Raw genomic sequence first — 16,315 nt, 5'->3', positions numbered from 1 at the left:
ACTCTAGATACAGTAAGAGCGTCTGCTAAATGCCTCCAAGTCAATCCTGTGAATTAAGTATTCTGGGATGCATCTCTTTCAGGGTTGCACATCTGGATCCTGAAACGTTTGGGCATTTTGTGCAAAAATCCCAAGTACATAAATTTCACTTCCAGGGTGTATCACTAAAATATTACGGGGTATTGGTTCCACAGGAGCCGCCTCACAGCAAGGAGGTTCTGGGTTCGATCCTTGTGACTGACTGGGGCCTTTCTGCGTGGAGTTTGCATGTTTTCTTCGGGTGCTCTGGTTTCCTCCTACAGTCCAAAAACATGTGGATGAGGTCAACTGGCTGCTCTAAATTGCCCATGTGAATGTGCGTGTGAATAGTTGTTCGTCTCTGTGTTAGCCCTGTGATAGATTGCTGACCTGCCTAGCGTGTAACCCCCCCCCCCAGCTGGGATTGGCTCCAGCTCACCCTGTGACCCTGACAGATAAGCAGTATAGATAATGGATGGATGGCACCATTTCTTAAAGTCACTAAAAATGCTTGTTCTACACATCTATATTTGCAGTAAGTCATCAGTTTGACACACACGATATAAAACAGTGCACCGACTTAAATCACCCTGACTGTAGGATGAACTAGCTCGACCTAATCTATAGACCACTGGAACTGCTGAGCAAAGAATAGTTTCAGCATCGGAGCCTATTAACGACCGACTCTGGCATGACTCCAGAATGATGTGATCCTGCTCGCCTACCGCTGACTTGAAGTGTTGGCCGACTGTCTGCTGCAGCACACGAGCCACATTCAGCTACACTTTAGCAGCCGAGTGCAGGAGCAACGAGAAGAAACGGCACTGAACGCTGGAGGAATTCATTTTCACATTACTATTTTATGTAAAGGGTCAACGTCATGGAAGACTGAAATGTGGACACGACATCAAATCAGCCTGAATTGTAACTCAAACTAACCTGGTTGTTCGTGTTGACATTGACGTTAGAGCGAGCAGGAGTAGAGGTCGGTGTGCTCTCGATCTCCAGCTGCTTTAATCGAGCTGCAGCGTCTAAATGAAAAGGACATTCGATACTCAACATCGACCACATACACTTAAATTTAATATACTGCACACAACATTCACCTGCTTACCGGATGAACAGAGACAGCACGAAGGTAAATGCGAGTGGGAGAAAACCCTCTCTTACCTCTGTGTCCAACATTGGTTATACGGACATGTTATATTTGGGACTTGAAGCATAAAACAAACACATCCTCACTTCTATTTGCTTGCTCTTAAATATATGGGCTGCCTGTCATTAAGTCAGTAATACAAGAGCACAAAGTGTCCTTTCACTCAGTTCTGGGTAGGGTTTTTTTTTTTTATTCTCAAAAATAGTTACAGTAATACAATCTAATAATATGCATGTCCACAATATACTGAATATAATACAAATATAACCACAGTTTGTTTGTTTTTTTTAAATTTGTTATACCACAGAGCTGTCAAATTTTCAGATCTTCATATTAATGAGCCTGTCGTGATGCACTCGTGTATGGAAGACAATCCAAATAACCTAAGACTAATAAACAGATTTAAAAACATGCATGCATACATACACATCTTAAATAAATACATTAGATAAATTTATTTATTACACACACACACACACACACACACACACACACAGGGTGTTTCAAAAAATTTGATATTATTTGAGATGTAAATATCCCCAAAATTACATAGTCTAGGCAAATGAAACTGAACCGCCTTAATGTTGAGCAATATAAGATTTATTCCTCAAAATCTGAATGAGAAATTCAAAAAGGTATATGGATTCCATGAACGATTTCACAAATTTTCGATTTGTTCGACTGTCAGGGATGAGAATGAGAAATTGTATTTTCAGCTGAAAATTTAATCGGGGGTCTGGGGGCCATCGGCCCCCAGCCAGGTCCAGGGCGGAGCCTGGTCGGGGGTCCAGGGGGTCGAAGGCCCCCGGAAGCTAATGAGTTTTATATATTTTAGACCACTAGAAATGGTCTCAGATTGCTCAGTTGAATAATATTTTCAGTCCAAAGAAGCTTGAGTTTTGGACACTAATAAACAAAAATAGTCTCAATAATGCTCAGCTAAAAAGAATTTTTAACTTCATGCTAGAATGAAAGGAATGATGAATATAAATTAAACACAGACAGAATACTTGACATAATCCTGTAAATGTTTCAGTTACTTTATTAAAGAATGCAGTTACCTCTTTTGCAGTGAACTTGTCTCAACAGAAACACAATTTCCCTGTTGAACAGTTCTCTCAGCTCCCAAAGTCACAATCACATATAACTAGCAACACTACTCTAAGTTTTCAACATATTTACAAAGTACTTGTTCTTTTTCTAGGAATGCTTCATTGCGGAGATGTTTTTTTTCCTTTTAGCAGCTAATCTGAATAAGCGATTCGTTTTCTTTTGTGATAATTTTCACCATTTTGAAGCTCTTATTCGCTGTTACATCCTCAATCTCCGGCCTCGTGGAGCGCCATGTTGAATGAGTAAGAAAGCGAAATGCAAAGAACCAATCAGAACGAAGCTTACATGTGACATTTTGGCCTTTCCTATCTATGCTCGTTTACCATTGGTCAAATCGCGATATTTCTCTCTCAACGGCCAATCAAATACAGTGTACGTTCTGAACTGCCGATGTAAACAGAGCCTTGTTCCCGATGGTTGACCGGGTCAACACATACCTAACCCCCCCTAAATATTTTCTCCTCGGATTTAGACGATTCACAAAAATTACCCCTGGGTTGATAAAAATCCGCGGAATTCCGCAGATCCGCGGAAAATTCCCATCCCTGGACTGTGTTTGAGCGTACTCTAACACACAAAATGCCTTTTCTTTTCCAGTGAGTGGTATTTCTATACCTAAAATGATAAAAACAAAAAACATGAAAACATAAAATTTTGACCTGTTTGTTTTCACACACACTTAAAATTTGAGGCCAATTGAACGAGAATTTGGCAAAATTATTAGATTGTGAAATATCAAATTTTTTGAAAAAAAACCACTATATATATATATATATATATATATATATATATATATATATATATATATATATATATATATATATTTTTTTTTTTAATATATACAGGTCTGTCTCAGAAACTGGGTACTGTGGGGGTACCCCACTAAATATACACTCTCAGTCAATAAACTATACGGTTTTGAATGGTGATGTTGGTTTAAATTTGAAATAAAATGATGAAAGAAATAATACAGATAAAACTAAATCTTTGATGTGAATACTCTTCAGAATTTGGCAAAAATTCTGCAAATTTGTGGAAAAATGACAGCTTGATCTGGGACATGATAAATGGTTGACTACATCGCATTCCCTTAAAAAGGTTGTAGTCCACTGAAAAGTCGACAGTTATCATTAATTGTATTTTAAGTTGTAACTTTATACACCTAAGGATTGGTGCACTCACAGAATAATCATAACCGTAATAAAACATCATGCAAAATATTTGATCACCGTTGTAACTCCATTTTCCGCAAACCCAAAACCAATACGATCATGTGTTTTGATCTAAACGGAAAGCCTCAGGGTCGAGGTCACGACCTCACCAAAAGTAGGAACTTAAAATCACTATGCCATATAAAAATTTAGTTATAAATCTGCGATTTTGTTTTTTAAAACGAAAGCTGAAAAGTTATTTATAGAATACATTTCTTACAGAATGTTACAATGGTAGCTGGTCTTGTATGAATTTCTGAGCTATAAAATGAGTTGTGGTCTATTTTTTACCGTAGCGTGTTATTTGTGTGCGGGGAAGGACACGCATTAACAATTTGCATGTGTAGAATAGAATTTTCCACTCCAACAGTTAGAAGTTGATCGTGCTTCCATTTGCGGTCTTTCTGTTACGCGGGTGATCTGTTCGGACGTTATCACTGAAAAGGGGAGTTTTGACAGTTTTATTTTGTTGTAGTCTTGCAGTATAAGGCAATAGAATGTTTCTTTTTCATCTTACTTTCATATTTTGTAGTGTTTGCGTATTTTTGGCCAATATTTTGCAACCATGGTCAATTTAGATCGAACTTTTGATAGAATCTACGGCCAGTCATTTTGCCCCGCCCCGCGCTCCGTCCGGTGCGATAGTGATGTCCCGTTCCTCTCGCGCCGCAGCAGAGACCCGCGCGACCTTCAGCCGGTACAGTCGCTGTTCTTTTACCAGCGCCGTTATTCTCATCTTTCCGGTGTTCTTGATTTTTCCATTGTGTCCTATTTCGCCATATCAAATACCCAAAATGTATCATATTATTCATATGTAAGTGAATAATCAATTCAGTCATCATAACTTGGCATTTTTAACCCAAGCAATCAAAAAGAGGAAATTTATTCAACATTTTCACTCATCTGTGAAGGAGGGCTTTAATTCTTCATGATGTAGTTATTTTATATGTAAATCAATTTTACAAAAGCATTTGAATGGTAATCAAAAAAAATTTTCCACAGTGGAGGCCAGATAAAGCAAGATGCTATCTTTATTCTTATTAAACATGACAAAAGAAACATTGAGTATTAGGTAAATGCAAAAAAATAAAATAAAAATAGTACAATTAGAAAATGTATTTTTTGACCATAAATGTCCCAAATGAGAGAGCAGTTTCTGAGACAGACCTTTTAAAAAAAAAAAAAAAAAAACACACACACGAACTTTATTCTATCACTGGATATGAGCAATTGCACACTCTGATTGGCTACTCTACTGCTAGGCTATCAGCTCATATACTGTGAGTAGAGAGAAACAAAATGGCGGAGCGCATCACTGAACCAAATGAGGACAAAATAAAAACTACTCAAAAACAAAACCCCAAAAAACTACCAAGCAACAAAATATGGAATTTGATGGTAAGAATGTATTTTTTTTTTATTTTCCAAGAATTATTATAGCATTTTTCACATCTTGCTACTGTCATTTCGTCAGTTTGTTTACATTCCAAGTGGAAATTATTTTCTCAGACATTTTGCATAAAGTTATTTATCAAACTGTCAAAAAAAAAAGTTCAGTTTCTCAGAATTTAGCGAATGTGGATAGAATAAAACAGTTATTCCATGAAATTGAGTTGTACGAGCTGATAGTTGACGAGGCGCGGAGCACCGAGTCGGCTATAAGCCATGTACGATGAGACGGAGTGGAATAACTGTTGTAAATATCTGGCATGGGTCGAGTAGTAAACATTCCATGAGTTTTATTTTTTAGATAAACCAGTCCCCTGAAAATATCCAATGAAGAAATCGCAAGAACTATGATCGTTTTTACCATGCCAATAACTCTCTTTTTTTTTTTATTTTTTAAATTGTTGACTGTCAATGTAACAAATATGTAATAAAATATTTTGCTGCCCGTCACATCCCCGTGCATCCGTCTTCGAACTCTCACTCTCGTGTCCCCCCGCTCTGAGCAGCACGCGCCTCAAAGACCGATTACATGCACCCGTCCCAGATTAGAGCAATGGATGTTATTTAAATTAATTTTATTGACATGTATATGCGTATATTAGAGTAAATTTATTCTTGATAATCGTTTTTCTCTTTAGCGACAGCCTATGCTTGCATTGCAAGGTTTTAAAAAAAAAAATACAAGGTTTGGTCTGCTCTGTAACTGTAAGCACAATTCCATACAGCGCAGTCGCACCGCCGAGTTAATTACAAGTCATTATAAAATTACAACAGCAGTGAGAAGAATATGGACAATCGTGTAATAATTAACTGCATGTAACAAGTAAACGAGAAGTGTTCAAAAAATAGAACAAATGATTATGGTGCGACAAGCACAGTTCAGGCAAAGTGCATAATGTAGTACAATTTAGTGCTTGGTTTTACTGAAGTCTGGAACTTTTGTCTGTTCAAATTTCGTGAGGGCCTGTAGCCGGACAAAATGAAGCACGTTTCGTAGATACATAACGTTCGCCGCCGAAGCATCACTGCATTCAAACCTTAACGCGTTTTCAAGTAACTCCTCTTCAGAGTCTGAGACTGTTGAGTTCTCGAATGCAGCTGCAAAAAGTTAAATTTTGGGAGCCGTGAGCTGATCGTGTTACAACGGTTTTTGTATCATAGTGAACTGTATTATAACGGCGCTCCACTGTCTCCACTGTAGATGTATGCAAGCTATACACTACCGTTCAAAAGTTTGGGGTCACTTTGAAATGTTCTTATTTTTGAAAGAAAAGCACTGTTCTTTTCAATGAAGATCACTTTAAACTAATCAGAAATGCACTCTATACATTGCTAATGTGGTAAATGACTATTCTAGCTGCAAATGTCTGGTTTTTGGTGCAATATCTCCATAGGTGTATAGAGGCCCATTTCCAGCAACTCTCACTCCAGTGTTCTAATGGTACAATGTGTTTGCTCATTGCCTCAGAAGGCTAATGGATGATTAGAAAACCCTTGTACAATCATGTTAGCACAGCTGAAAACAGTTGAGCTCTTTAGAGAAGCTATAAAACTGACCTTCCTTTGAGCAGATTGAGTTTCTGGAGCATCACATTTGTGGGGTCGATTAAATGCTCAAAATGGCCAGAAAAATGTCTTTCCATTCATTTTACAACTTATGGTGGTAAATAAAAGTGTGACTTTTCATGGAAAACACAAAATTGTCTGGGTGACCCCAAACTTTTGAACGGTAGTATATATATGAGGATATTGCACGATCATGTGAAGATTAAGTTTTTCTTCGAGTGGTGAATGTATATTTAACACGATATATGTATATTTAAAATATTTAATGCGAGAAGATAAACTTCATATCTTGAATCCAACGTGCCATTTCCTTTTTATTATATAGATACATTCACAAACAAAAAGTGCCCAAATTTATCCAAAAAAACTCCTTGATTTCCTCATGAGTGACAGAGATTTAGGTCATGGTTTTGGTTCTCCATGTCCCAGATGTAGCTCGTATGAAAAATACGAGTAGCGCATTTCCCAGTAAAACACTCATGGCAGTATATAATAATAATAATAATAATAATAATAATAATAATTACAGGCCACTTTTTCCATGGAATAAAAACCATTTATTTTTTTCGCGGTCCGGTTTCCATCAAATCCAGCGCTGTGATTGGCTGGCGAGCGGGTCCGTATCCTACAATACGGACCCCGGTTACGGACCTCTGGCGACTCGCTTGTTCACAACAACAAATATCGTAACAATTTTTGTCAACATTTATTTTCGCATTTCTCAGGAGAATAGCATTACATTTTACAGCATGGATAGTGTTAACAAGAGTGTTCACAGCAAAAGCGAGTTTTACTACCCTGAGGAAGAAGAAATAAAAGAAAACAGTTCAGGAGAAAGCTAAAAACCTGCAACTATTGCTAACTCCAAGCAAAAACATGGCTGAATCCTGAATGACTCAATTTTGTATAAATAGGGGACTACATAGGCGGCAAAATGTAGTTTTTTTTTTTTTTTCCCTGCCATGGAAGTGCACTTGTATACCGAGGAGGAAGCCATTTGCATTACAGCCGTGAATGAGGATTCAAAATGGCGGCTTGGCTCGGTTTTCCCTTTCGGGCGCTCTCGTTTTCTGTTAGAATTTGGTAAAGAGAAAATATATTATTTACAAGCTTAAGGTCGGTCAGTATGGTGAAATACTGTGACCTCGGCCTTGAATACTGACCTTGGCCCAGAGGGCCTCGCTCAGTACTTTCAAGACCTCGGTCATGGTATTTCACAATACGGACCTCCCAGCTGGTAAATAACATGTATTCTGTTCCCTTCTAGTGGGTTTATTGATGGCATGCAATATTATTATTATTATTATTATTATTATTATAATATCGCTTATCCTCCATGTATTCCGCCGCTCTCCCCAATGGGGAACGAGCGTGCAATATTGTTATAATCTTGCACATTGTCAAGACAACACGACGTCACAGTTCGGGGCTCATGCAAAGATCCAATGACAAAACCTCTGTCGCGCATGCGCAGTCGTTTGTTGGCCGGGAGAGAGAGAAGACGAGGCTAATCCAGTGCTAGGCTTAAGCACCAAATAAATCAACTGAAAACTGAAACCAAAAGACGTGTTGAACAAAACCTCATTATATATTCTTCATGTATATTTACAAGAGAAAAACATACAAATGGACATCAAAAAACTGGAAAAGAGACGCGTTGGAGAGGTAAAACTTCTGCACTAGCGAGTGACTGACAGTTTGTAAAAACAAACATGGCAGCCAGGTTTGCGTCGTTAAAAGCGGAAGATTTTGAGAGAATTTTGGCTGCCAGGTCGCTCAGTTGTGTGTAGTTGTCAGTGTTGGTTTTAAAAGTAACCAAGTAAATTACAAAGGGAAAATATTTTTATTCAGCTTGACTGTGCTAGCATTGGCCTTCGCCAACACTACACCAGCTAGAAGGTCTGTCTAGTCACAGGTAAGCTCACACTGACCTTCAAGAATGCTGATATGAAGCGTGTGTGTAGGTATAATAATAATAATAATAATTTTTAAAAAAAGCTAGCTTTTTTGGTGGTCTATCAGATACGTTCCATTCAGCTAGCACTCGTCTTTGACTCATTCAGTATCATGCTAGTTGAATGGAGATAGACCACTCAAAGCCAGCATATAATATAATATATATATATATATATATATATATATATATATATATATATATATATATATATATATAAATAAATTTTGTGTGTGTGCACGCACGCGTCTCACCAGTGAGAGAAGACAGGTTCTCAGTGACTGCGCTGGGGGTGGACAAAGCAACACGAGGTCCCACTTCTTCAGACGAGCCTGCCGTTGCCATGGGAACAGGTGTCCGGATGAGGTCGTCCACACAGGTCTCCAGCAGGTCGACTACGTCAGGCATGCTGGGTAGGAGAGTGAGTAAGGTATATGAGAACCAGTCTAATGTTGACGTAGCTCAGGGTTCACTGTGACACATGCAACAGATCCAGCTTACCTGTTTAAAAAGCAATGATCCGTCATACTGAGCTCAGCCTGCTTTCAAACAGCTAAGGCCATACAGCGACCGATGCTCGACAAGGAGCCAACAACACAAATAAAACATTTCTATCCATTTCAATTCATATTTAGCCTTATAGGCACTGTCCTTAAAAAAGAAACAGCGTGTAAGCGTTTGTTCGGGGTTGAAGCATTTGAGTGTTACCAGTTCATACCTTGGCAACATCAGCTAGACACAGCCTTGCCATACTCAGCATGCATGCTGCATCAAACTGTGATGTACACAGTATATAAATGGTTATGCAATAACGCTGTGAGGTATACCACTATAAAAAGTATCACAGTCCTAGGATGTAGATTTTATAAATCTTGCTGATACGGTGATGAACATAAAAATGGTAAAGCACAAAAAGCTCTGCCAACAAGACAAATTAAACAGCTTATTAACAGCTAGCTGGAGTAAATGGAGTTTTGCTGAAAACAATTGATGATAAAACGTATTTATTTCTTTTGCACCAAGGCGAGTTCATTGTACAACCCCAAATCAGAAAAAGTTGGGACGTCTCATTGAAAGTGAAATTAAAACTGAAAACAAGGATTTGTAAATCATCTTTGACCTGTATTCTTTTAAGTGCACTACAACAGCACATTATTTGATGTTTTACCTCATGATAGTTTTTATGCCTCCGCCACCTTAAGGTGCAGGAGGCATTATGATTTCGGGTTGTCCGTCTGTCCGTGCGTCCCGAAACCTTGTGAACACGATATCTCAAAGGCTATTGAAAGGAATTTCACCAAACTTTCACCATTTGTGCACTTTGGGACAAACATGAACTGATCAGATTTTGAGGTTAAAAGGTCACAGGTCAAGATTACTGAGAGGTCAAATCTCCATCCCCAAACTTTGTGAACACCATATCTCAAAGACTAATGAAAGGAATTTCACCAGACTCTCACCATTTGTGCACTTCGGGACAAAGAAGAAATCATTAGCTTTTGAGATCAAAAGGTCTAAGGTCAAGGTCACAGAGAGGTCAAACGTCTGTCCGAAAACCTTGTGAACACGATATCTCCAAGGCTAATGAAAGGAATTTCACCAAACTTTCACCATTTGTGCGCTCTGGGACAAACATGAACTGATTAGATTTTGAGGTTAAAAGGTCACAGGTCAAGATTACTGTGAGGTCAAATGTCCATCCCCAAATCACAACTTAATAAAGGTGTGTAGTCTACCAGGCAGAGGCATCCCCATCAACACCGTTGGCATCGAGTTCTATCTAGTTTCCAAAATAAACATTTCTTGCAACACTTTAAAAAAAAAAAGTTGCGATGGTCAAGCATGTGCCACTTTGGAATACTGCCATTCCTACTCATAACACTTTAAAAAAAAAAAAAAAAGGGTTTAGGGACTGAAGACACCAAGTGATGAAACGTTTCAGGAGGTAGGTATTTTGTCCCATCCTTCCTGTAAACAGGTCTTGAGGTGCGCAACAGTACGGGATCATCAATGTCATATTTTTCATTTCAAAATTCTCCACACATTCTCTATTGGGGACAGAGGGACAGGCGCCCTCTCCTTCCACAGCCCTGCCTTTGTAATGTATACAGAATGTGGTTTTGCATTGTCTTGTTGAAATCTCCCTTGAAAAGATGTCATCTTGAAGGCAGCATATGTTGCTCCAAAATCTCAGTGTGCTTTTCTGCATTAATGCTCCATCACAGAAGTGTAAGTTACCTTTGCCAAGGGCACCGACACAACCCCATACCATGACAGACCCTGGCTTTTGGACTTGTTCCTGGTAACAGTCGGGATGGTTCTTTTCATCTTTGGTCCAGAGCACACGGCGTCCATTTCTTACACCAAAAAAAAAAAAAAGGGCAGCCCTGGAATAACGATTCATCTGACCACAATCATGGATGCAAACGGCGTGCCTTTTGGCGGATGCCGCCTTTTTCACAGCTGTCTGGGGGACTTGTGTGAATCGTGCAGATCCGATGAGTTGTTTTTTGTTTTGTTTTTTTTTTTTGGGGGGGGGGGGGGGGGGGGTTGGAGTGTCTGATTATAATTTCATCAAAGTAAATTCTGTATTAAAATTACTAAATAAGCAAATGCCGTTACAGTCCATGAAACATAGGAGGTATGAGAAGAAAACAGTAAATCAGAAAGCTGCGCATGTAAAGCCAATTGGCTGCGCGCCATTATCTGCTGCTGGCTGCACTTCACTGCATGCGCAAGGATTTCCATCAGTCCAACGCAAGTTATACAAGTTACGTAATTGGCTTTACATGCGCAGCTTTCTGATTTACTGTTTTCTTTTCATACTTATACTTCCTATGTTTCATGGACTGTAACGGCATTTGCTTATTTAGTAATTTTAATACAGAATTTACTTTGAAGAAATTATAAATCAGACACTCTAAGGCCCCCCCCTTTAAAAAAAAAAAACCCTCATCAGATCTGCATGATTCACACAAGTCCCCCAGACAGCCGTGAAAAAGGCGGCATCCGCCAAAAGGAGCGCCATTTGCATCCATGCACAATACACATTTCCACTGTGTGATGGTCCATCTCCGATGTCTCCAAGCCCAGAGAAGTCGACAGCTCTTCTCGACACAATTAACAGAAGACTTCCTTTTTGCACAGTAAAAAGTTTTAACTGGCATTTGTGGATACAACTCTGTATTGTAGTGCTCGACAACAATTTGCCAAACTAATCCCGAGCCCATGTGGTTATATCAGCAATAAATGAATGATGATTCTTGATGCAGTGCCGTCAGAGGGATCGGAGATCACGGGTGTTCAGCTTTGGCTTGTGCCCTTGCCCTTTACGCACTGAAATTCCTCCAGATTCCTTGAATTGTTTTAATGATCTTATGCACCATAGAGAGTGAAATATCCAAATCCCTTCCCATCTCGATTTGATGAATATTGTTTTTAAAGATTTGCTAATTGATAAAATATTGCTCCTCAAAGGCTTGGCCTTTCCTGGATACTGATTTTGTACCAAATCATGATTACAATCACCTGTTGACATCACCGGTTTCAAATCACATCATTATTTAACTGTTTGACCTCATTACTAGCCCTAAATTGCCTTGTCCTAACTTTAAACCTCACCCAGGACGGAGTCCACCAGGGGCAAAGTATAGTTTTCAGTGTTTTTTTTTTTTTTGTTAATGATATTACAGGAAAATGGCTGGACCGATCTTCATGAAACTTTCACGATATATGGGCATCGGCCTCAAATAGAACCTCCAACGTTTTGAGGGTCATCCAGTCAAGGTCACCAAAATCGTTTTTTTTTTCACGATATCTTCCTTCATATTCATTCAGACGTGTTCTAATTGGCTGAGAGCAGTACGGTATGCGAATGAGAATCAGAACCATGTTTACTGGCCAAGTATGTTCACACACAAGGTCAAAATCAAGATCACCATCGTTTTTTTTCACGATATCTTCCTTCACAGTCATCATGAGTGCTACCAGGCGAGGTTTGTTTTGCCTGGCAACACTCATCTTGGAATGTGTTACAGGTCTGAAACGCAGGAACTGATGTATATTAACAAAATCACTGCCTTGAAAAAAAATTCACATTTTTCATACCATCTATACCTTTTCCTGATTTGGGATTGTATACTTTTTTTGCGACTTGAAAGCAAACGAGACATCTTTGGTTGCAAGCTGTGAAATTATTCAATTTTCCTTTAAACTTTCTTAAAACGCTTTAAACTGGTCTCATTCTCTTTATGCCGATTCTTATTATTTGAGTGTATTCTGTACCAGGGTGTTCTGACCTAACACGTCTCACCATAACATAAGTGGATGGAATGTACTTAAAGGGATAGATAAGTGTTACACGTTGTCATGTGATCATCCAAGCCTCTCTGAACATGTTCGCATATACGCTGACATAAAAACTTGTTCCATGTTTGGTAGGCTTTAAACGTAGTTAGACAGGAAGGGCGTTGAGTGACGAGGCTGAAACAGAACTCCAAATGCAGGAGGAGGAGTATCATCCTGTATCTCATCATCTGAATAACTTTCTGTAAATAAAATTCAACCACTGTGAAGATCCTGCCTCCAGACTGATCCTTCCACCTTTCGCATTGGACTGGAGTGTTATTCTGGTGTAAAAGACCACAAAGCCATAAGGAAAGATGCCCATTTTATTTCAGTTACATGACCTACAGCAATCGTACCTCAAGCAAAACTATTTTTCGCTCACAAGTTTTCAGCATTACTGTTCTCCCCAGCATAAAACCAACTTACTGTGTAAGCTTCAGACATTTCCTGCACGTGTAAAAAGATTTGGGTGTTGATCAGTTCCGTGTGCATGGCCGGATTTGTCACCGTTTGTAGGTTGCGTCCGGGGGAGTAAGCTTCCAATACACAACTGCATGGGCCTCTAGACATCGTAAAATGCTCAGGTTCACCCACTTTTTGTAAATTAAGAAAATTATATACGTGTGTGTTAAATAATTACATGAATCTTCTATCATTTCTTCCTCATGAAAAGCAAATGCTTAAAAATAAATATAAATACCAAAAAAGTAAAATCAATCAAATAAATGACTTAATATTACTAGCATTATTTTATTTAATTTTTTTCCCCCGGTCCGGTTTCCACCAAATCATTCGCTCTGATCGGCTCGTGAACGGTCCAGAATCCTACGATCCGGACCCCGGTTACGGACCTTTGGCGACTCGCTCGTTCACAACAAAAACATAGTAGCAATTTTTTGTCAACGTTTATTTTTCTGCATTTCTCAGGAGAATAGCATTAATTTTACAGCATGGATAGCGATAACAGTGTTCACAGCGAAAGCGAGTTTTACTACCCTGAGGAAGACGAAAAAAAAAACATTTCAGGAGCAAGTTAAAAACCTGTAACTGTTGCTAACGCCGAGCAAATCCAGCAGTTTACTGAGGAGCAAAGGGCAGAAAATACAACAAAAAAGACGACCTACGACCTCAATGTTTTTGCAAAGTTCTGTCGAAACCTAAATTAAGGTCGAAAGGTCGAAGACATACCTGGCGAAGAACTAAACATTTTGCTGTGCAACTTTTTCATGTCCGCAACAAAGAAAAATGGCGAGGTGTATGAGCCGTCCTCGCTCACGTCTTGTAGCAGGTTTGTTCTAAATATGGTTTCCCTTTCAGGTGCTCTCATTTTCTGTTAGAATTTGGTAAAGAAAAAAATATATATTATTTACCAGCTTAAGGTCGGTCCGTATCGTGAAATACCGTGACCTCGGCCTTAAATACTGACCGAGGCCTCTATTTTCAAGACCTCGGTCACGGTATTTCACGATACAGACCTCCCAGCTGGTAAATTTTATTTTTATATATACACACACATACACATATATATATATACACACATTATATATATATATATATATATATATATATATATATATATATATATATATATATATATATATATATATATATATATATATATATACACACACACACACACACACCCCCGTTCAAAAGTTTGGGGTCACTTTGAAATGTCCTTATTTTTGAAAGAAAAGCACTGTTCTTTTCAATGAAGATCACTTTAAACTAATCAGAAATCCACTCTATACATTGCTAATGTGGTAAATGACTATTCTAGCTGCAAATGTCTGGTTTTTGGTGCAATATCTCCATAGGTGTATAGAGGCCCATTTCCAGCAACTCTCACTCCAGTGTTCTAATGGTACAATGTGTTTGCTCATTGCCTCAGAAGGCTAATGGATGATTAGAAAACCCTTGTACAATCATGTTAGCACAGCTGAAAACAGTTGAGCTCTTTAGAGAAGCTATAAAACTGACCTTCCTTTGAGCAGATTGAGTTTCTGGAGCATCACATTTGTGGGGTCAATTAAATGCTCAAAATGGCCAGAAAAATGTCTTGACTATATTTTCGATTCATTTTACAACTTATGGTGGTGAATAAAAGTGTGACTTTTCATGGAAAACACAAAATTGTCTGGGTGACCCCAAACTTTTGAACGGTAGTGTATATATAAGTTATCATCCGAGCAGTAGTGGATGTATTCATTCTCCTGGAGCCATGATTTGCAATCCAAATCTGTTTCATTTGGTCAGTAAACACTACAAACAGTGCTCTGAAGCAAGATTACATAAAACCTTTTCAATTCTATTACATAAGGCTGTCCAAGAACAAAATCAGACAAAGACTGGTTCTTGATAAGAGACACATTACATAGCACCACACTCACTCAATAAAAACCATGATGTCGTTCACGTCTCAGACAGAAAAATCCAAAACACCATGGTTATCTAATGGAAGTGCAGAACTGACTGACCACCCACCCACCCGCCCGCCCGTCTTGGCTCAATTAAAATTAAAGACCGCTCACACAAACACGTCGTTAACAGAATTACAGAAGCCTCCTCTTCAGCCTGATACAACACAAGGCATTCCAGTTCAGTTCCTACCTGCAGCACTGTGCTTGGAGTAAATCAAAGCAGGAAAGCCAGATTTAAAATGTTTCTGCCCCCCACCCATTCATTTTCTTCCTAATTTGGTCAATCGGATATTTTCAAACTGCTGCATCAGAGGGCAGCATCACACTCCGAGGAAAGTGCTATCTGCCCTCTTCCACATACAGTACCAGTCAAAAGTTTGGACACGGCTTTAAATTTCAATGTTTCTTTTATCTTTATTTTTGCTAATTAAGACATGAACTGACATTGTCTTCAAGTAACGACGTTCTTTCATTTCTCTTCATTTAATTGAGCAGTTCTTGACATTATATGGTGTTAGGAAGCCTGTCGGTCAGGGAAAGATGCGAGAGCATCAGCTGATTAGTGGGTGTGTGTGACGCGCCCTTTCAAAAAGGAAACGGGTGATCGTACCTGGCGGCCTTCTCTTCGATGAGAGGTTTTTCCCTAGCTGACTGCATGTGTCTGGAAGCAGCTCCTGAGGACTTTGGTTTGTCTTGGACCTTTTTGTTTGGGATCATCATCGTCTATACAAATAAAACTTGAACTGTGAGAACTGCCGGAGCCGTGGCTGGCTGCTTATCGGAGCGAGGATTGGGCTGGCCCAGAGCACGTTTGCGGTAAGCTGCTCTCCTGTGGCCTTCCTAACTTTAGTGGCAAACATCACGAAACATCACTGATATAGATACAGGTCCATGTTTAACGCAGACACCACGGAGAAAGTTTTATCCAGGTCCTAGCTAACCATTAGCTTAAAAATCCCTAGACTTTGATAGGTAGGTTAGCTTTGTATCCCTTTGTTCTGGAGCGTCTGAGACCTGGATATAACTTGGTACTCTGGGGAGGATCTGGCTACGTAACAAAGGATTACGACAGTTGTGGAAA

General features: G+C 39.1%; 1 protein-coding gene across 6 annotated transcripts in view; it reads right to left on the bottom strand.

The window, feature by feature from the left end:
• epb41l5 (erythrocyte membrane protein band 4.1 like 5) overlaps positions 1-16,315 on the bottom strand; it is a 151,282-nt gene that overhangs the window by 47,926 nt on the left and 87,041 nt on the right. For all 6 annotated transcript variants that reach the window (XM_060929323.1, XM_060929326.1, XM_060929325.1 and 3 more), the window contains exons 17-18: positions 8,722-8,876; positions 958-1,049 (exon numbers count right to left, since the gene is read on the bottom strand). In XM_060929323.1, the coding sequence (XP_060785306.1) occupies positions 958-1,049; positions 8,722-8,876 (247 nt within the window). The remainder of the gene's footprint in view (positions 1-957; positions 1,050-8,721; positions 8,877-16,315) is intronic.

Source organism: Neoarius graeffei, chromosome 9 (genome assembly GCF_027579695.1).
Source record: "Neoarius graeffei isolate fNeoGra1 chromosome 9, fNeoGra1.pri, whole genome shotgun sequence".
In the NCBI taxonomy this organism is placed as follows: Eukaryota; Metazoa; Chordata; class Actinopteri; order Siluriformes; family Ariidae; genus Neoarius; species Neoarius graeffei.
This window is presented reverse-complemented; position numbering and strand designations above follow the sequence as displayed.